At 47.1% G+C, this 18,452-nt stretch overlaps 1 protein-coding gene across 1 annotated transcript in view; it reads left to right on the forward strand.

The window, feature by feature from the left end:
* The window catches only part of LOC135199536 (uncharacterized), a 71,241-nt gene that overhangs the window by 8,333 nt on the left and 44,456 nt on the right, over positions 1-18,452 (forward strand). The window contains exon 2 of the mRNA XM_064227679.1: positions 5,869-7,051. Within this exon, the coding sequence (XP_064083749.1) occupies positions 5,869-7,051 (1,183 nt within the window). The remainder of the gene's footprint in view (positions 1-5,868; positions 7,052-18,452) is intronic.

The following is an 18,452-nucleotide window of genomic DNA, read 5'->3' on the forward strand; positions in this document are numbered from 1 at the left end:
GATGGCAAGTCGTGATCGGACCACCTGTCGTCACTCGGGAAGACAGTCCCGAACGGGCGTCTTCACCTGCGGTCTCTTCAGGGAGACTAAAGAGAGTTGGTCACAGGCGACGGATCCCCCAAGCTTTCCATTGTCACTGACACAGGAGGTGAGGCAGGACCTAGCCTGGTGGCTGGACGACAGGAACCTCTTAAGAGGAGTGCCTCTGCGCACTCTCCCCCCGGACATGCAGCTGCTCTCAGACGCATCGACCGAGGGATGGGGCGCACACCTGGAGGAGTTGCTGACTTCAGGAGTGTGGTACGAGAACGACAAGCACCTTCACATCAATGTACTGAAACTCAAGGCAGCGTTCCTCGCTCTCCAAGAGTTCCAGGACCGCTTGATGGGACACTCAGTGGTGTTGATGTGCGACAACACCACGGTGGTGGCTTACGTCAACAAACAGGGGGGGCCTAGTGTCTCTCCCGTTGTACCAGTTGACTCGGCAGGTGCACGAGTGGGCCGAGGCACACTCAATAGAGCTGTCGGCACGCTACATTCAGGGAAGGAATGTAGTAGCAGACACGCTCACAGCCGTCGGGATCAAGGGAGGGATAGGGACCGAATGGTCTCTACACCAGGACGTGGCGGAAAGGCTCTTCGACCTGTGGGGGCGACCAGTCGAGGATCTGTTCGCCACCCGGCACAACAGGAAGCTCCAGGTGTTCTTCTCGGCCGTGCCGGACCCATGGGCAGCTGCAGAGGAGGCTCTTCAACACCCGTGGGACAACCTTTTCGCCTATGCCTTTCCCCCGTTCACCCTGATTCGCAAGGTGATCAGTCGAGCACTGGTCACCCCGAATCTCAGGATGATCCTGATGGCTCCCAAATGGCCACAGGCCATTTGGTATCCGGACCTGCTGGCTCTTCTCGCAAGAGAACCGAGAGAGATTCCCCCTTGGCACAACCTTCTCGCCCAGCCACACGTCGAGCGGTACCACCGAGCAGTCCAGTCCCTACGTCTTCACGGCTGGCTGTTATCCAACATCTCTTGCGAACGAGAGGCTTTTTCGTAGCGCAGCAACAGAGATGGCTGGAAACATCCGTCAGTCCTCTGCAGCTGTGTACCAGGGGAAGTCGGCCGTCTTCTGTGGTTGGTGTCGTAGACGGGGCCTATTTCCTCTCAGAGCCACTCTTCAGCAGGTAGCGGATTTCCTCGTTTTTCTTCGCCGAGAGAAGCTCCTCTCAGTTCCCACAGTCAAGGATACAGAGCCGCCTTGACGCTCGTCCTGAAACTGACGGGATTGGACATCTCGAACTCGTTCGAGATCTCCTTACTTAGGAGGAGCTTCGAAAGGTCTTGCCCACCCAGGGAACTCACAAGCCCCTCTTCGTTGCCTGGACCTGGCATCGGCGAAGAGAGTACGGGAACTTCATGCCGATAATGATACGGATGAGATGCTGCTTTGTCCTGGGAGGACGCTACGGCGCTATCTGAAGAGAACTCGACACCTCGGGCCTGAGTGTCGACGCCTCTTCGTTAGCACCGGGGTCACCAAGAAAGAAGTATCAAAGAACACTCTTTCGTCCTGGCTGCGTGAGGTCATCAGGAGGGCGTATGAGGCTGATGGTAGTGACGACATCCGTACGTCCCGTCCGAGAGCTCACGAAGTCAGAAGTATTGGCCCCTCGTTGGCGTTTCGTAAGAACTTCTCCGTGGCGCAGGTATGGAAGGCAGGGGTCTGGTACAACCAGACCACCGGCACCTTCCTTATACCTTTTGGATATTGCCCACAGGTCCTTGGATCGGTTTCCTTAGGACCCGTGGTGGCTGCTCAACACGTCGTCTAGCTAACCAGACCCTAGCAGGCTGAACAGCATCGAGTCCTGGTGTGACTGTATGAATAGATAGTAAATGAGAAAGTGACTGGCTTCTCTTTCTATCTTTTTCTACCCTCTACCTGTGGGTAGAGGGATACGGTCATCACCCTGCTGGATAAGGACGAGATGCCGGTGAGCTATATGACAGAGCCCCATCCTATCCCTTTCACTAGGGAGAGGAGCAGAATATCCACCACTTCCTCCTACAAGGGGGGGGAAGTGGATGCCTACAGGAGTCAAATCCATGACTTTATATTTGCTCCTGTACAGGAACAAGTTCTTACATTGCTGGTACGAAGAGATACGCTTGCCTCTCTCTTAGTACTCGGTCCAGAGGTCTGACCATTGATCCTGCGGTGCACACCCCGATCAATCGGACAGAGGCTTGGATCCCTCCCTCGCTCTTACGACCAGGGAGGCTTCCAAGGTTGGGCGAACACCAGTCTGTTCACAAAAGACTCAGATTCCACCCACCAAGAAGTGAGTCTTCCTATTGTAAAAGGACCGAAGGTTTGTATGCCGTGTCGGAACAAATGACAATTTGTCCAAAATTGCATTTTTCCTAACTATACAAACCTGAGGTCCTTTTACACATAGCCCCACCTCATGCCACCCCTCACTCTGCAGTTTTTGCTTGGGCCAAAAGCAAAAGTGATTTGTTTACCTCCCAGTCGCGCGCGCGCCTGTCGGACAAGCAGTTAACTACCGAACCCCTTGTTCGAAAGCTTACGACCTATCCAGCTGCCGCTGCCGCTAGTACCTTCCTATTGTAAAAGGACCTCAGGTTTGTATAGTTAGGAAAAATGCAATTTTGGACAAATTGTCATATCTTTGTATTTTACAGGAAAAAAACCCTGTGCATCTCCTTTGCCTTTGGATGCCAGTTTGAATGGACGCTAGTCCCATAGAATCTCTATGTATGCTAAACTCCTGAAGATGCATCCTTGCTGGATAGTGCTTGATTCCTATGTTGCTGTTTATTGTTAAAAAGGACATGCTTTCCAATTTCACAAGCAAACATGGCATTTTTACCCATACAGGTAATCTGTGGCTGCCAATATGTAGACTTTAGTTTCGGGTAAACTTTGGTGATTGTTTTCGACTTCATTTCCTTGGGTAAAGGACCATAGAATGCTGTCTTGTTGAACGGCCTCATTAATTTTATCCAAGGCAGATCTTTCAGTAGCTGTAGACGCATTACCTGGTTTATGGACAGATATCTGATTTGCCATGGAATGGTTAACCAGTTGATTCTATTGTCTCATATTTTTATTCATTTTGCTGTAGTTAGCTGTGGGAAATCTCAGTGATTTAGTGTAGTGTAGTGTGGAGTATGTAGCCAGATAATGGTAATTTGCAGATTAGCCAAATTAAGTTGATGGCTGTCTTTAGTTATCATTCACAGGTGAAGGATATTGTGTGTAATCATTCGAAAGCCTTGACTACAGTATTGTATTTGACATTGTCATTTGCCAAGAAAATTTATACTAAATATGTGCCATTTGTCATTTCCAAAGATGGATGATCTTGATTTCTTTGTATCGTTGATAATGTTTTTTGCTTACCCTTTGATTCCCATGAGGGATTCTTGTCTTTCGGCTCTTCTTTTTGCATCTTTTTTTATTCCTTTTATCAAGGCATAGATAACTAAATGAAATGTATGGTGTGTCATCCTGCAATTTGCAAATTCTTGAAAATATTCTGGCTGACTTCAGTGATTCATGTCTTATTTATGTCATAAGTGGTGTTTTGGAAAACTGAATTGGTGATGAGAGACAATTGTTATCACTGATTCTAAGGGGCATTTCTGAATGAATTCCCATCGGAGCTCTTTCTCCCTAATTCTCTCAGCCGTCCTGAGGGTCATTGTCTCTTCTCTGCATCCATCACTTCTCTGAGGTACTGCTTCTCATCCCTTCAGATCATATCTAATCATAGTAGTCTCTCAGATTGTGGTCTTTTTAATGGCCTCTGAGCACCATAGCTCTCAGTTCCAGGCTCATTTGCAGTACAGCAATCCCAGTTCACTCTAGATGTGACTCTATGTTTCACTAGCAAACATTTTCTGTCATACAGGAATGTATCGTGTAAATGTCATAAATTTTTGCTGTGGTTGGTAATGAGATATCCTCATTTATCGGTACTTTTATTTTTTTTATTACCATCTCACCATTGGTCTCACAATCCAGTCTGTTACCAAGGTATCGGAAATGTTCGACAGTACTTCGTAGTCTTTTTCCTCCATGAGATATAGTCTGCTTCTAACTCCTTTATCTCCTCACCCTTCCCTAGGCATCAAAAACTCCCTTACACCATTGAACTTTGTAGAATGAGTGTCTTGGTGCCATCTGTTGCTTTCGATGTGCAGTTTTACATTGACCTTAACTCCTTGCTGACAGAAACTGCGTGACCACTTTCCAGATTCCAACCTCTTTTGCTTCCTTATCTGGTCGCCATGGTCTTGCTTTATCTCCCGTCTACTCCTCCATGTTTTAAACATATTGAAGAATTCTTTGATTCTGCTATGATCAAACATCAGATCATCTGTATGCAGTACATAGATGGCATCTCTGTATACATATTCCTTTAATAGATGCATCTTTTCCTGTGAATAATTACTTGATTGTTTTGGTATTTTTGTCAAAAGCCTTCTCAAGGTATTGGACTTTGCAACATGATTAATTTCCTGATTTCTTCTGTAGTTGTTCATCCCAACAATCACTTCATTAATCTGTTCCTCCCAGCTTGAAGCGTAGTACCTGACAGTTGTTAATTGACCTTCTTATTTTATTGCTTCTTCCAGCGCTCACCAGACTTTCATCTGTTCTCCAGCTGTCTGCCTCCTCTATACACATTACATTATTGAGCATCACCTTTCCTTTATTTATCTTATATCTCCTACATTATATTCCTTGTTATAGAAGTTTCTACCATTCTTCTTTTTTATTCAGTTTTCAACGGACAATTTTTATCCAGACTTCTTGACTTTACTTCTGAATTCCTTGCCTTTCTTCTCGTTGTCATTATATTATCTGTGTTCTTTCCTTTTGAAGCTGGATGTTCTTTGATCTTCTTCATCTGTCTCAGAATCAGGTACCAATTCCATCTTTTCACTCCAAAGACTTGACTCTCTTAAAACCTCCTTTCACTATCAGGACTTTGTTCCAACGGGGCCATTAGGTCTTCTTATCTGTCTCATTTTACTGTAGCTCTTCTGTTATTTCCATGAGAATCTTTACAATATGTTTTCCTGGTATCACATATTTGTGTGTGATTTATAACAGACAGGGCATTTTTGCTCTAAAATATGCAAAAAGTTTTTTGGTCATAAGGTGTTTGCTCATGGATTTTCAATTTATTTTGTCCCTTTGGCTTGTTTAGCCATTTTTCCAGACATACTTTCCGTGTTTTGAGAACTGCTGGGTCATTTATGAATAAAGTATATCACTGTAAATTATTTCAAGGGCTTCCTTTGATTATTTGCTTATGACTCCTTTGATTATTTGCTTATGACTTCTTTGATTATTTGCTTATGACTGCTACAGTTGTGACACTGGATACCTTGAAATGTTGTTCATTGGTGTACGTTTCCAGCTTGGCGAAGTTGTTCCAAATGCATATCTGTTTCTATGATTGCAGTTTCATGCATACATTAAGCCCATGTGATTCTACCCCCATTGGTAATAGTCAACCAAAGGAAAATGAATTATTTGTATTCAGGATACTTGTTATTATGATAGCGATTCCATTTCTGATAATGTTCATAATTTGTAAATTACTTTTCTTGTAGTTATATATGGTGATTTCATCTGTGATCATATTAAGAAATACTTCTTTTTTCTTGTATTTATGATGGTGATTCCAATTTTGATAATGTTTAGAATTTTTTAATTACCATTTCTTGTAATTATATGGTGATTTCATTCAGATGATATTCAGAAATACCTTTAACTCCTTTTTCTTTAGCTTTCCAGATAATTTAACTCTTTTCTTTTGTCTTTCCAGAACCTTTGATAACGAGTACAAAATGGAGCAGTTGAAAGATAATGAAGAAGAAAACATAGAGTGGTCTGCTGAGGTTCCCGACGAACCAGAAGCAGACCCGTTGCTCCCTGACGATGTTGGAGGGCAAATGCCCACTGAACAGTACCAGTGGGACCAGTCGGACGTGATCACAGAAAGTATGCATGGAGACGAGGTGGTGATGGGGGACTTTGAGGGTTCGGAAAACAAAGGCACTTTTAATAACGAAGTTGACCCATTGAGTGAGGATCCCCTCGGGGGAGAATACTGTGTTGAAAATGAAGATGGGAACAGTGGGGACCCCGGGGACCAGCGCCTGACAGAAGTGAACCCCCTAGAAAATGACAGTGAACCAATGGAGACACAGACCTTTGAGGATCATGAGGGAAATAATGGTGCTTTTGTCAATAGTGAGAGAACTTCCCCAGACAATCCCGAAGGCCTGGTTGTGTGTGGCGGCAATGCCGAGCCCAGTGAAGTGATTGGCGAAACAGTGAGTGGGGATCAGGGGGGCGTGGTGGGGAGCCCGAAGGAATGCGAGGGGAGTGCGAGCCCCGCGGGCAAGGAAAGGGAGGAGAGTGGTCCCCAGCTGAATGATGTTCTTAGGTGTGACGATGGGGAAGAAATATGTACAAATAAAGAGGAGGACAGTATTAATGAGAATGCGAAGACACCCGTTGATCCCTTGGAGGACGTGGGGTCGGATAGGGAGTGTAAGAAGGGTGGGAGCGATGGGGAGGACGAAGACGAGGAACACAAAACGAAAAGACTAAAGGCGAAAAGACGGCATGTCAGTGGGTCCACCGACCTTTCCGCCCCAGCCCCCAAAATAAAGAGAAAGTGCAGAGCCTCCTCAGACGACGAGAAGGAGGACAATGACAAGGATTGGAAGAAAAAGAGAGAGGACGGCAGGTCCTCCGGCGATGAGGACAACTCGGACGACGACGAAGAGGCCCGCAGGCGCAAGATGAGGAGACGTAGTGGGGCCGCCACTGGCCTGAGTGTCAAGCCCAAAGTGAAGAATTTGCGCCGGAACATTAGGGACATTATTAGCGACGATAAGTTGGAGGACGACACACTCAACGCACAAAAGGAGGAACAGTTGCGTTTGCAACGGCTGCAGGAAAAGAGACTCGCTCTCAGAGAGTATTTAGAACAACAACAGGTAAGCACTGTTGTTCTGCCTTGAAATTAGGTAGCCTGATTCTTATCAATTTGTTGTTTGTTCCGATACGTAATACAAACCATCGGTCCTTTAACAATAGGAAGTAGCTAGCGGCAGCTGGAACGGTCGTAAGCTTCGAACAAGGGGAGAACGGTAGTTAACTGCTTGTCCGACAGTCGCGCGCCGCGCGACTGGGAGGTAAACAAATCACTTTTGCTTTCGGCCGCGGGGGTGAAGGACGTGTTCGTCATCGCTCTCTGCCCGCTTCATCGTCGTATGCTTTGTTTATATTGTGTTTTCTACTAATGGTTTGTTTGACTTGAAAATGAAACTGTAAGTACACTGTTTTCATTTTCATTACTTAATTATGAACCAACATGGAGTTATCGCCGTAGATGCGGCGATTTCCTCTCTTTTCATGAATTGAACCCTTGAATTATGTCTCGGTGCCGAGGGCGGGCGCGCTCGCGCCGAGTCATGTATTTTGGGCGAAAGTGTGTAATTGAAAAATGTAAGTACTCTTTTCATTATATTTTTGCCCTGTGCGTTCATTACCGAGAGTGTGATTGCGCTCGGCACGAGCCTTTTAATTTTGTATAATAGAATGCAATGAAAGTGGATTCGCAATTGCAATATTCTTTTCATTTTCATTTATTTATTTGCATGAAATTTAATTTGGATCAATTTTCGTTCTTACCCGGGAATTGATCCTTACGATTTTTTTATGTGAAAATGAAATCGCAAGTGCAGTATTCTGTTTCATTTTCATATATATTTTATGATAGCATCATATTATTGGATCAAGTTTCCGTTCTTACCCGGGAATTGATCTTTTCCCCTTTAAGTTCTATGAAGTGAATCGCAAGGGCAGTATTCTGTTTCATTTTCATATTACTTTTCAGTGCTGTGCGGGGGTAGGGGAAGCGAAGGTCTGCCAGGAAGTCGTCGGAAAGCTCTCCCGCGACTCCCTTGGTATCCGATTCTTCGTCTTCCTTCCTGCCCCCCGCTCAGCTTCTTCGTTGTATTTTGTATTTGGGGTCTTCCTTGAGTTCGGGGTGGGGCATGTCTTCCCCCCGTGCGTGAGGGAACCCCTCTTACTAATCTATCTATGTTACCGCAGGTGCTACATCCGTGGGAGACGACCTTGGACAGGTATGGACCACCGCGGAGGCAGGGCGTGCCTAGCATCCACGGGCTGCTGCAGCGTCTAGCGAGGTCTGGGGCGGTCTCCACTACTACCACGGCTGCTTATGCTGCTCCCCCCCCCTCCTGGTCTACACTCCCCATGCTGTGTCGATGACGCCGTCTGCCGCTACTATGGCCGCAGCCGTACCGAGGTGGGGTTGCCGCCGCCGCCTGTTTTCTTCGTGTTGCCTGCCCCAGACTTCCGCTGTTCCAGCAGCTCGCCCCTGGACCGGCCGCCAGGACCCAGGTTCCGCTGGCTGCCGATGATTCTACGAGGCGATCGCTGGGCCTGCCGTACCTGCCGCTGATGTGATTCCCGCTGTTGGCTTGGCTGTCCCTTCTGGGTCTACCGCTGCCGCTCCTGAGCTGGTTGCTGTTCCTGTCGCTCCCGGTTCCTGTGCCTGTCCATGCTGGTCCTGCCCACGGTGTGTCTTCCCCAGTCCCAGGTCCTTCCGGACAGGTGCAGTCGGGCCGTGTTGCTTCGGCAATAGCCCCGGCTCCGGCCTGGATGGAGGACCTGACGACTGTCCTGCGTGAGCTGACGAGGAAGAGGAGAAGAGGAAGCTGTCATCTTCGTCTTCATCGTCTGCTGCTGCCTCTTCCCCTTCGACTTCTAAGGCCCATAAGCCGAAGAAGAAGAAGGCTGCCTTCCCCCCTAAGAAGTCTCCTTCAGGAACTTCTAAGGGCCCGTCCCACCCCGGTGGGACGGGGGGTCCTTCTGCTGGTCCTCCTGCTCCTTCGGGAGCGGGGCCCGTCTCCCCTTCCGTAAGGAAGAGATAGACGGGGACCAGAGGAGTATCGGTTAGCTCTGGTACTTCCTCGCCTGGTGCTAGCGGCGATGCCGCTACGCCAGGTTCCGGCTCGGTCTCGTCGTTCGCGAGAGATCCCGAGTGTACGTTCTCCCTCGGGAGACCGTGCAGCCAAGTTTCGGCGCCAGAGTTCGCTCGGCGCCAAGATGCGGCACGGAGCAGAAGGCTGGTGAGAGACGCTCAGGTGACTCTTGCCAGGCCAGCGGCCGCTCTTGCAGCGACCAGCTGGTAACCCGGGTTTTCCCCCCCTAAGAAGGCTCCTTCGGGACCTTCTAAGGGCCCGTCTCGCTCCGGCGATTCGGGGAGCTCTTCTGCTGGTCCTCCTGCTCCCTCGGGAACAGGGCCCGTCTTTTCTTCTACCAAGGAGAAGAAGACGGGGACCAGAGGAGTACCAGCTTCGGCTGGCACTTCCTCGCCTGGTTCTAGCGGTTCTGCCGCTAAACCAGGATCCGCCTCGGCTTCTCGCTAGCGAGAAGTACCGAGTGGACGGTCTCCCGCGGGAGACCGTCCAGCCAAAGTCTTGACACTCGAGCTCGCTCGCCGCCAAGACCGAAGCGCGGAGCAGAAGACTGGCGAGTGTCGTGCAGACGACTCTCGCTAGGCCAGTGGACGCTCTCGCAGCGACCAGCTGGCTGCTCGTGTTGACGTGACGGTCGCTGACCAGCCACGGGTTGAGGCGAGGAAGGGGTCCCCGCGGTCGTCGGTACCAGCCACGGCTGGTACCAGCGGCTCGACGCGCCGAGAGGACGCTCGCCGGTCTCACCGCGACAACGAGCCTAGCAGGTCACCTGACGCCGCTCCCATCGGGACCGGGCGGAGACGGTAACCAGCAACAGCTCGCCTGACGCTAGAGATCAGCGTCGACGTTCTCAGCCGAGCCTCTCGCCCCAGGCGAGCGGCAAGGCTAGGCCTGCTGCTCGATCGCCACTGCGGGTGGACGATCAGCAGCAGCCCTCCAAGCACGCTGGTCCTGCCAGCGAGCTAGGGGGAGCGTCAGGTCTGCCTCTCCTGTACCTTCAACCTCCTCGGGCTACACCGGGAGGAGCGAGGTACCTATGAGTGATCGCGAGAGGTGCGCCGCTCGCGATCCTGCTATGACGCCGTATGGACCAGGCACGGTTCTAGGACCGACCAGGACATACGCGCAAGTAGCTGGAGGCGACCGTCAGGGGTCTGCCGCTGTTCCTCCTTCTGAAGGAGGAGTATCTCGGGATCTGTTCTTGTTGGAGGGACTGGACGGTCCTACTCCGCAAGACACGGTTACTCCCGAGATACAGAGGAATTTGCAGAAGTCATTAAGCTGATTCGTCAGCATAATGACCTTGCGGAAGGATTGCCGCTCCCACCAGCAGAGCCCACGTCTCTGCTCGAGTCGTTTTGGGGCCCGAGAGGGAACCCAAACCGACGGTGGGTCTGCCGCGATCGGAACTTGCCGATTCTGTCTCGAACCAGAGTCTCTCGTCTCCGGACAAGAAGGCTCTCTCAGTTCTGGCCGGTCGATCAAGCTACTTCCACCTCCTCTACTGCGACAGCGGCGTTTCTACGTGTCTTCGGACACCGTATTTGAATACTCCTTCGGTCCTCCTGAGAGGTTTCGACCTCGACGAGGACTGGAATGAGTCGAAGGACGGTATCGGCTCTCTCCTGTCAGGTGTCGATCAGCCCCACCCAGACGACGTTCACAGTGGCGGCAGACCCTTACCTACAGTGAGAGTTCGTAACCCTCCGCGGGAAAACGTTTTCTCCTGACGATACGTTTTCCCAGACTCTGAGAGGCCATCGCCGCAAGGCGATGGCTGTTCCTACTCTTCTCCAACTGCTAGTTCCACTGGGAAGGCGAGCGAGTATCCAATTCCTCCCCCATTCCCTCTCTCCTTACGGTTACGAGGGAAAGGGGAGGGATCCTACAGAGATTTCTCTGTAGGATCCCACGTTCGGGACTGCGCTACCGGGGGGACCTTCGGGTCCTAGGTCCTACCTGACGTAAGCCCCGGTCGTTGAGGAGGAATCCTGCCCCATTCTCGATTTCTACGGGAATCGAGAGGACCACCAGCCGATATCGTTTGACGAATTCGGTGGGGGTTTCGCAGACTGCTTAGAATTCTACGGAATTTCTAACGCATTCAGTGTTCGAGTTTTACGATCTCCAAACACTTACGCGAGACCACGGTCCAAAGTGAGCGAGACGAGAATCCCCGATATACACGATAATCGGGAACCTCGCCTATGCTCGAATTCCTGGAATTTCTAGCATTGGGAAGAAGACTGCTGCTGAAGAAACTATCTCACAGTAGGCGACCAACCTGGACTAGAGAAGATCGGACGGGAATATCCAGTTTGGCTTGAACTATCGTCTTAGTATTCTGTTCACCATTGAAGCTTTCCTTCGAGGAAGACTTCTCCTTCACTCTCTTTGATAGAGATCGAAGGTGGTCGATCTCCAATCCTTATTTTGTTTTCTTGAAGGAAAGAATTTAGGATGGAGATCGTTGTTCAGAATCCTACAAATATACTACGTATATTAACCTCGCGACATGATTCTACTAAGCAGTTGAATTGTCCGAGGGGTAGGCGCATATCCTAGTTAATCTACGGATTGCGACTTATAAGAGAAGTATTCTAATTGAACTGCAACTCGGGGTTGCCTGCAACCTCCCAGGAGTTTTCAGTTTCAATTTTATATACTTATAGTTTTGTCACGACAACACCATTTCAACTTTTATATTTACCGAAATTCGTTTCGCCTAAATATAATTGCTCGAGCATATCTTTTATGCTCGGTAGTTCTAGCCGAACGCATTCCTTCGTGGAATAATGGATTACCTGGCAACTCAGGATGACGAGTCAGCGAGAGCTCAGGCTCAACTACTGCGTATTGAACTGCCTGATAGCAGCTCAGTATCAGCTGGGCCTCCGATATGCACGGTCATGTATCTCTCTCTGCCCTGCTTTGATTGACTACCGAACCGTATCTCTGCCCAACAATCATGGACTTAGGTCTCTGATTAACGGGGATTCTCGCAATAATGAAGGACCATCTACTGCTGTGACGCTAGATTCCATCGCCTTCGACATTGCGAGAATTTTCAACAGAGATATCTCTTGGACTCTTTCATCTTTCTGTTTACCGCACGGTAACAGAAGTCTCCCGCTGCATCGCACTGCGATAATGCGAATGATTTTGCAGACATCTGAGTTTGTCTTCAAAATATCTCTTATTCGTAGGTGTACAATTGTTCATTGTTCAACCGAATTACGAGATGTGTCAGAAGACATCGCCTACTCTCCGACCTGACAGCTCTACTTCCAAATGTTCAGCCCATGAGAAGCAGTTCTTCAGGCGGCTTTCCCCTGTGTTTTCATTACTGAAGAACGCCCCGCTTTCATTGCAACTACGACTTCTCACCGGACAGCAATGAAATAGCGGTTAGCGTTTTCAGTCATTTGTAAGCACAGGTTATGAATCTTGAGAATCCTTCTCTCGATTCATCTGTGAAGACGTAGGTTGCATTCAATATCTACCTTCGTCTTCAACGGTACATAGTGTTGTTTCTCCTTAGCTGAGATTCAACAACCATGAGATGTTTTACCTTCAGGGACCTCGGTCTCTAGAAGGCAATTGACTTTCGCCTGTTGGGCACATGCCTTAAGAGAATCATCACCTCGCTGTCCGGCATTGGTGACAAACAAATACATTATTTGTTTGGTCTCTCGGCATAACCCTTTAAAGGCGAAGGTCACGTGACTTACTCGGATGCTTTGACAACTTGCCTCCTACCGAACGCAGTCAGTCGGCAGCTGTCAGAGCGGCCGAGTCAGTTACGAACTACGCTGTTGACTTAGTTCGGTTGTTACAGAGCAATCATTACTTCGTTTTAATAGCTTGTCACAGTACCCATACCATTGACACCCACCATGGAGTGTCGGTGTCCTATCCACTACCGAGAACTTCGCTGCATGGGGATAGGAGGATGCGAGAGACTTCGTGGCAAACGGACAGACCAGTATGGGTACTGGACATCACCGAAGTAGAGAAGAGGGATAGGTCATGCGACTATTTCCTTCTTTTCCTCTGAGGAACTGCATGACTTCTCCTGCGAAGTCAAGCATCCAGGGGATGGGGATCCGTGACGCTCTATTTCGTACCGAACTTCGTAGCGAAGACTCAGAACCCTTCGGTCCCTTACGATTGGTTCGAGTCGTTCACAATCCCCTCCCTAATGGACTTCACCGCCTTCGATGCGAAGGAGATGCTGCCTTGTCCGCAAGAACTTCTCCGTGGCGCAGGTACTGAAGGCAGGGGTCTGGTCAACCAGACCACATGCCCTTCCTTCTACCTTCGGGATATTGCCCACAGGTCCTTGGATCTTTTTCCTTGGGACCCGTGGTGGCTGCTCAACACGTTGTGTAGCGAACCCAGACCCTCGCAGGCTGAACAGCATCGAGTCCTGGTGTGACCATAAGAATGGATGAGTGAATGAGAGTGTGACTGGCTCCTCTTCCCATCTTTTTCTTCCCCTCTACCTGTGGTTAGAGGGACACGGTCGTCACCCTGCTGGATAAGGACAAGATGCAGGTGAGCTACTCAACAGAGCCCCATCCTATCCCTTTCACTAGGGATAGGAGCGTATATCCACCACTTCCTCCAACAAGGGGGAGGAAGTGGATGCCAGCTTGAGACAACCCATACTTTATGTTGCCTCTTGCAAACAGGAACAAGTTCTTGCTTGCTGGTACGAAGAGATACGCTTGCCTCTCTCTTAGTACTCGGCCCAGAGGTCTGACCATTGATCCTGCGGTGCACACCCCGATCAATCGGACAGAGGCTTGGATCCCTCCCTCGCCCTTATGACCAGGGAGGCATTCCAGGGATGGACGAACACCAGTCTGTTCATCAAAAGACTCAGATTCCTCCCACCAAGAAGTGAGTCTTCCTATTGTTAAAGGACCGATGGTTTGTATTACGTATCGGAACAAATGACAATTTGTCGAAAATTGCATTTTTCCTAACTATACAAACCTGAGGTCCTTTAACAATAGGAAGTAGCTAGCGGCAGCTGGAACGGTCGTAAGCTTCGAACAAGGGGAGAACGGTAGTTAACTGCTTGTCCGACTGGGAGGTAAACAAATCACTTTTGCTTTTGGCCCATGCAAAATACGCAGAGTGAGGGGTGGCATGAGGAGGGACTATATGTAAAGGACCTCAGGTTTGTATAGTTAGGAAAAATGCAATTTTCGACAAATTGTCATTTTTTTCATTGTCTTGTTTTTGCCTTGACCAATTTTTTTGTTTTTTGTTACTGTCCTACTAATCTAGACAGTGGTTTTCTCCTCCAAGGAACAAGATTTATGTTGTGTTCAATTTATTCACAAAATCTACAGTCAGTGCTGGTTAACTCTTGACTTCTAGCAGTTAATACCACTCTGAACAAACCCCTAAGAACACAGTCCATTGTTTCCCTATCACCTAATCTCTGATGATCACCAAACTTGTCCTTACCCAAAGTTAACGTCTTTGTAAGTTATTCTTTCAACAGACTAGTTAAGTTATGACAGCCCTTTAATTAATCTGAATTGGTCACAATATAAATTGTACATCAGAATCAAACTAATTAATGTTCTCTGAATATGATAAGTTGCCAACACTGGCTTTTTAGTGATCACATGATAATGCAATTTTAAAGCTTAGAAGTACTGTGGAGGGAAAGGAACTCATAGTACATACTCCTGATCTTCACGGGTGTTTTGAGTATTCTTTCAGAGGCAGAGTCATGCCTTCAGCTCGAGGAATAGTTACCAAAATAGTAACCATAGAGAAGATAGCAAGGTCTCTTTGTAGGTGGAAGGTGGAGGGTTCTTTGAACTACAGTAAGATGTCCATGGTTCTTTATCAAATCAGACATTGTTTTGATTCAGTGTAAGTGAATCAAAAGTCAGAAACACGTCAAACTCAACTAAAGATGTTCCATAAAATGCTCAGTAATGTTGTCATGGTTAATATTGCCTTCTCTTGCTTTAATCATCTAAAGAGAACTGTTTTTGAATTTCATCATGCTGTGGTGAGCTTCATAAAGCAAGTATATATGATACAATGTACATGGTAAAGCTTCTCACATTTACCTATCAAGGCTGACACTTTGGAGGTCATAGCTACCTGATTTCTTTTGCCTGTATTCATGACTATTACCCCCAAAGTTAACTGATCACTAATGCATTAAGTTCTTTGTATCCTTGTCTTATTTAATTGTTTCAAAGGACTAGAATGTTTGTTTGAAAGATGGAAGATAAGTATTTTGTCTCGTTCTTGATTACAAATACTCATCAACTTATGGGCTTGTGGATTGACAATAAGCCTGAGAAACGATCTCCTCCATGATGTCTCTCAGGCCACTGCTTCCTCCAAAGCTTCTTTTCAGACACACACAAATACACACCGGCAGAAAAGGGAAACATTGCTCCCCCATTAGATCTTAGTACAAAATATGACAGACAAACGTGCAGAAACAGAAAGGGGAAGTTTTGCTCCCCCATTAGATATTATGACAAAATTTATGAGATTTTACCCCCAGAATACTTTCAACTATATTCAACTCTGGATCCAAATCATAAAGGAGACTTTCTGATAACACTGTCTAACCTGACGGAGAATGGCTATCAGTAACTAATATGGCGTTCAGCAAAATTATTTAAGAGGCATTTAATGCTAAGAATCAAGTCATAGCAAAAGCTGACAACTTATCCATGATAGTTACTGAAACCCTGGAAAAATTCATCCCTCAGCGGATGACAATGTTGCACAAATCTTCACTCATGCCATCACTTGCCCAGCACTAAAGAAGCCATTAGTAGTACAATATCTCTTTTGTTTTCCAAAACCTGTTATGTATCGCAGGAAACTGGTTTCCTTCTTGTAACGGCTAATGTTGTCATGTTCTGAGTTCATGGTAGACTAACCATGGCTGCTGTAGGTTGTAACTCTTGTTTCCTTTACCCAGGTTTAGTATGTGAAGAAAACACATGGGCATTAATAAGTGAGGATAGTTGAGTTTTAAGTTTTTAAATAAAATCTGACATTTCCTCTGCAAGAATAGTTAATAATATACAAAGCAGGAGCTGTCATATCCAAAATGTATAAGAAGAGATTTATTTAGAGATCTTATATCTTATTGCACCATTGTTCTACCCACTGGATTGCTGTGTCGTTTGCTGTTCTTAGATCCATGTCCGAACAAGTGGGCCCTAGTGGCCAACTATACAAGATGTGATTTATATTGTGGATTGGTTCCCCACGGGCATTCAGCACCATTTATGTAACCCCATCTCTGGAGGTTATCCCCTGTCTTACCAGCTTTTGTTCTTCCTCTATTCAGGGTAGCCCATTTCCTTTTGGTGAGGGAGAATCCATAGGGCAGATCTTCACTAGGGTCAGGGAGAGCATTATTAGTAGTCTGACTGTAGCTCTCTCTCTATTTCTGCAGTCTGTATTTTGATAGGAGTGGGGAGGGGTCTAGTTCTTTCACTGTCATGAAGCTCTTACATGATTTCAGTGGGCGCCTGGGATCATTTGGTTGTTTGGTCTTTTCCTTTCTAGCCATGGCATCTTGATGGATGTTAGGTGGTGTGATGGTGGCTAGTCTATGCAAAGCTGGTAGGGGTGTTGCACTCAGTGTGTCAGTGATTAGTCGGCAGGCTTTATTTAGCTCGATATCCACTCTTTTGGCCTGGCTTGATCTTTCCCACACATGAGCACAGTATTCTGCAGTGGAGTAACATAATGCCAGGGTCGTTTGCTTCATAGTTTTTGGATCTGCTCTCACTTGGTGAATGCAATTTTGCTTAGTTCTATCAAGAGTGACGCCAAGATAGACTGGATGCGGGTGGTTTTCCAGTTCCTTGTTTTCCCATTTTATTTTCAGTTTTGCTCGGTGGTTGTTCAGGTGGACTGAGCTTACCTGAGTTTTCATGGGGTTTGCTTTAAGGTGCCATTTTTTGTAATAGTCTGAGAGAGATGATAATGCCTCGTCAGTCTTTCTTCATTGGTTGTAAAGGAACGTGACTGTGTTGCAATGCAGAGATTGTCAGCATATGTAAACCTCTGGATGTTGTGGAGTTATGGTAGGCCATTTGTGTAGATGTTGAATAATAATGGGGCTAGTACAGAGCCCTGTGGAAGACCATTTGTCTGCTTCCTCCACCTACTTTTCCTGCTGTCCATTTCCACATAGAAAGATCTGTTTTCTAAGAGTGATCCAATGATGCGCACAATGGTGGGGTTTTGGGTCATTTGGGCTACCTTGAAGAGAAGAGCTCTGTGGTTGACTGTGTCATCGGCAGCTGTGAGATCGACAAACAAAGCGCTTGTGATTTGTTTGTTCTTAAATTGTAATCCATCCTCTATAAATTGTGTTAGGTTCAAGACCTGACTGCAGCATGATCGTCCTGGTCGAAAGCCAGCTTGATTTGGTGTTAGTTGCTCCTCGACGGTGGGTGTAGGCAGGACATTATCTTGCATTCATAGAGTTTGTAGGTGATGCAAAGTAAGGATATTGGTCAGTAGCTCTTAGGTGAGAAGGGCCACAACTCTTGCTCTTCTCCATATCCTTGGGATTCGGTATGTTAATGCACATTTATTGAAAAGAGCAAGAAGCCAAGCCCTAGCCTTGTCTTGGAAATGCAGAATCATCTTGACCGCAATTCCGTCTAGATCAACAGCTTTCCCTGACTTCATGTATTTCATAGCTGATGGTAATTTGTTCATGGTAAACACTTATCATCACTGTGACAAGATGCATTGCATGTCTTGCTTCATTTTCTTTAGATATCCCCTCTCCCTGTTTTAGTTGTTGATCTTTCCATTGATTAGGAGTTGATGGGCTACTTCATAGGCTCTTGATAGGGGTGACTGCTGCTATTCTTGCTGGGTGCTGGTCTTCTGAGTTAAGCTTTTGGATGGTGTCCCAGGTCTTTTTACTGTTGTGAGTCATGTTGATGTTTGTGACGGTTTCTTGCCAGCGTTCACATCTTTCGTGGCATAGTGATGATAGCAAGTCCTCTCCAAGCTCCAAGGTGTTTTCAGAGAAAGGATCATCATTGTGGGCCTGTATGTACTCTTGATATATTTGTTTGTTTTGATTTGAGAGACCAGGGATGTACAAGTCTCTACAGCCTCTGGGAATGTTTTCCTTTGCAACTCCTATTACCAGTGATTGGAAGTCTTCATATCTCTCTGGGTCAGGTACGATGTTTGCTGTTCCATTTTCTATATCAGATGTAAAGCCTTCCCAATTGGCCTTAAAGTAGTTTGATCTTGGGTTTCGGTATTTTGTTTCACGGGGTTCTATGATTGGTTTTATGTCAATAGCTACTGGTCAGTGTTGGGATTTTGGTATTGGGTCCATAATTGTTCT

This window comes from Macrobrachium nipponense, chromosome 25 (genome assembly GCF_015104395.2).
Source record: "Macrobrachium nipponense isolate FS-2020 chromosome 25, ASM1510439v2, whole genome shotgun sequence".
Taxonomy (NCBI): domain Eukaryota; kingdom Metazoa; phylum Arthropoda; class Malacostraca; order Decapoda; family Palaemonidae; genus Macrobrachium; species Macrobrachium nipponense.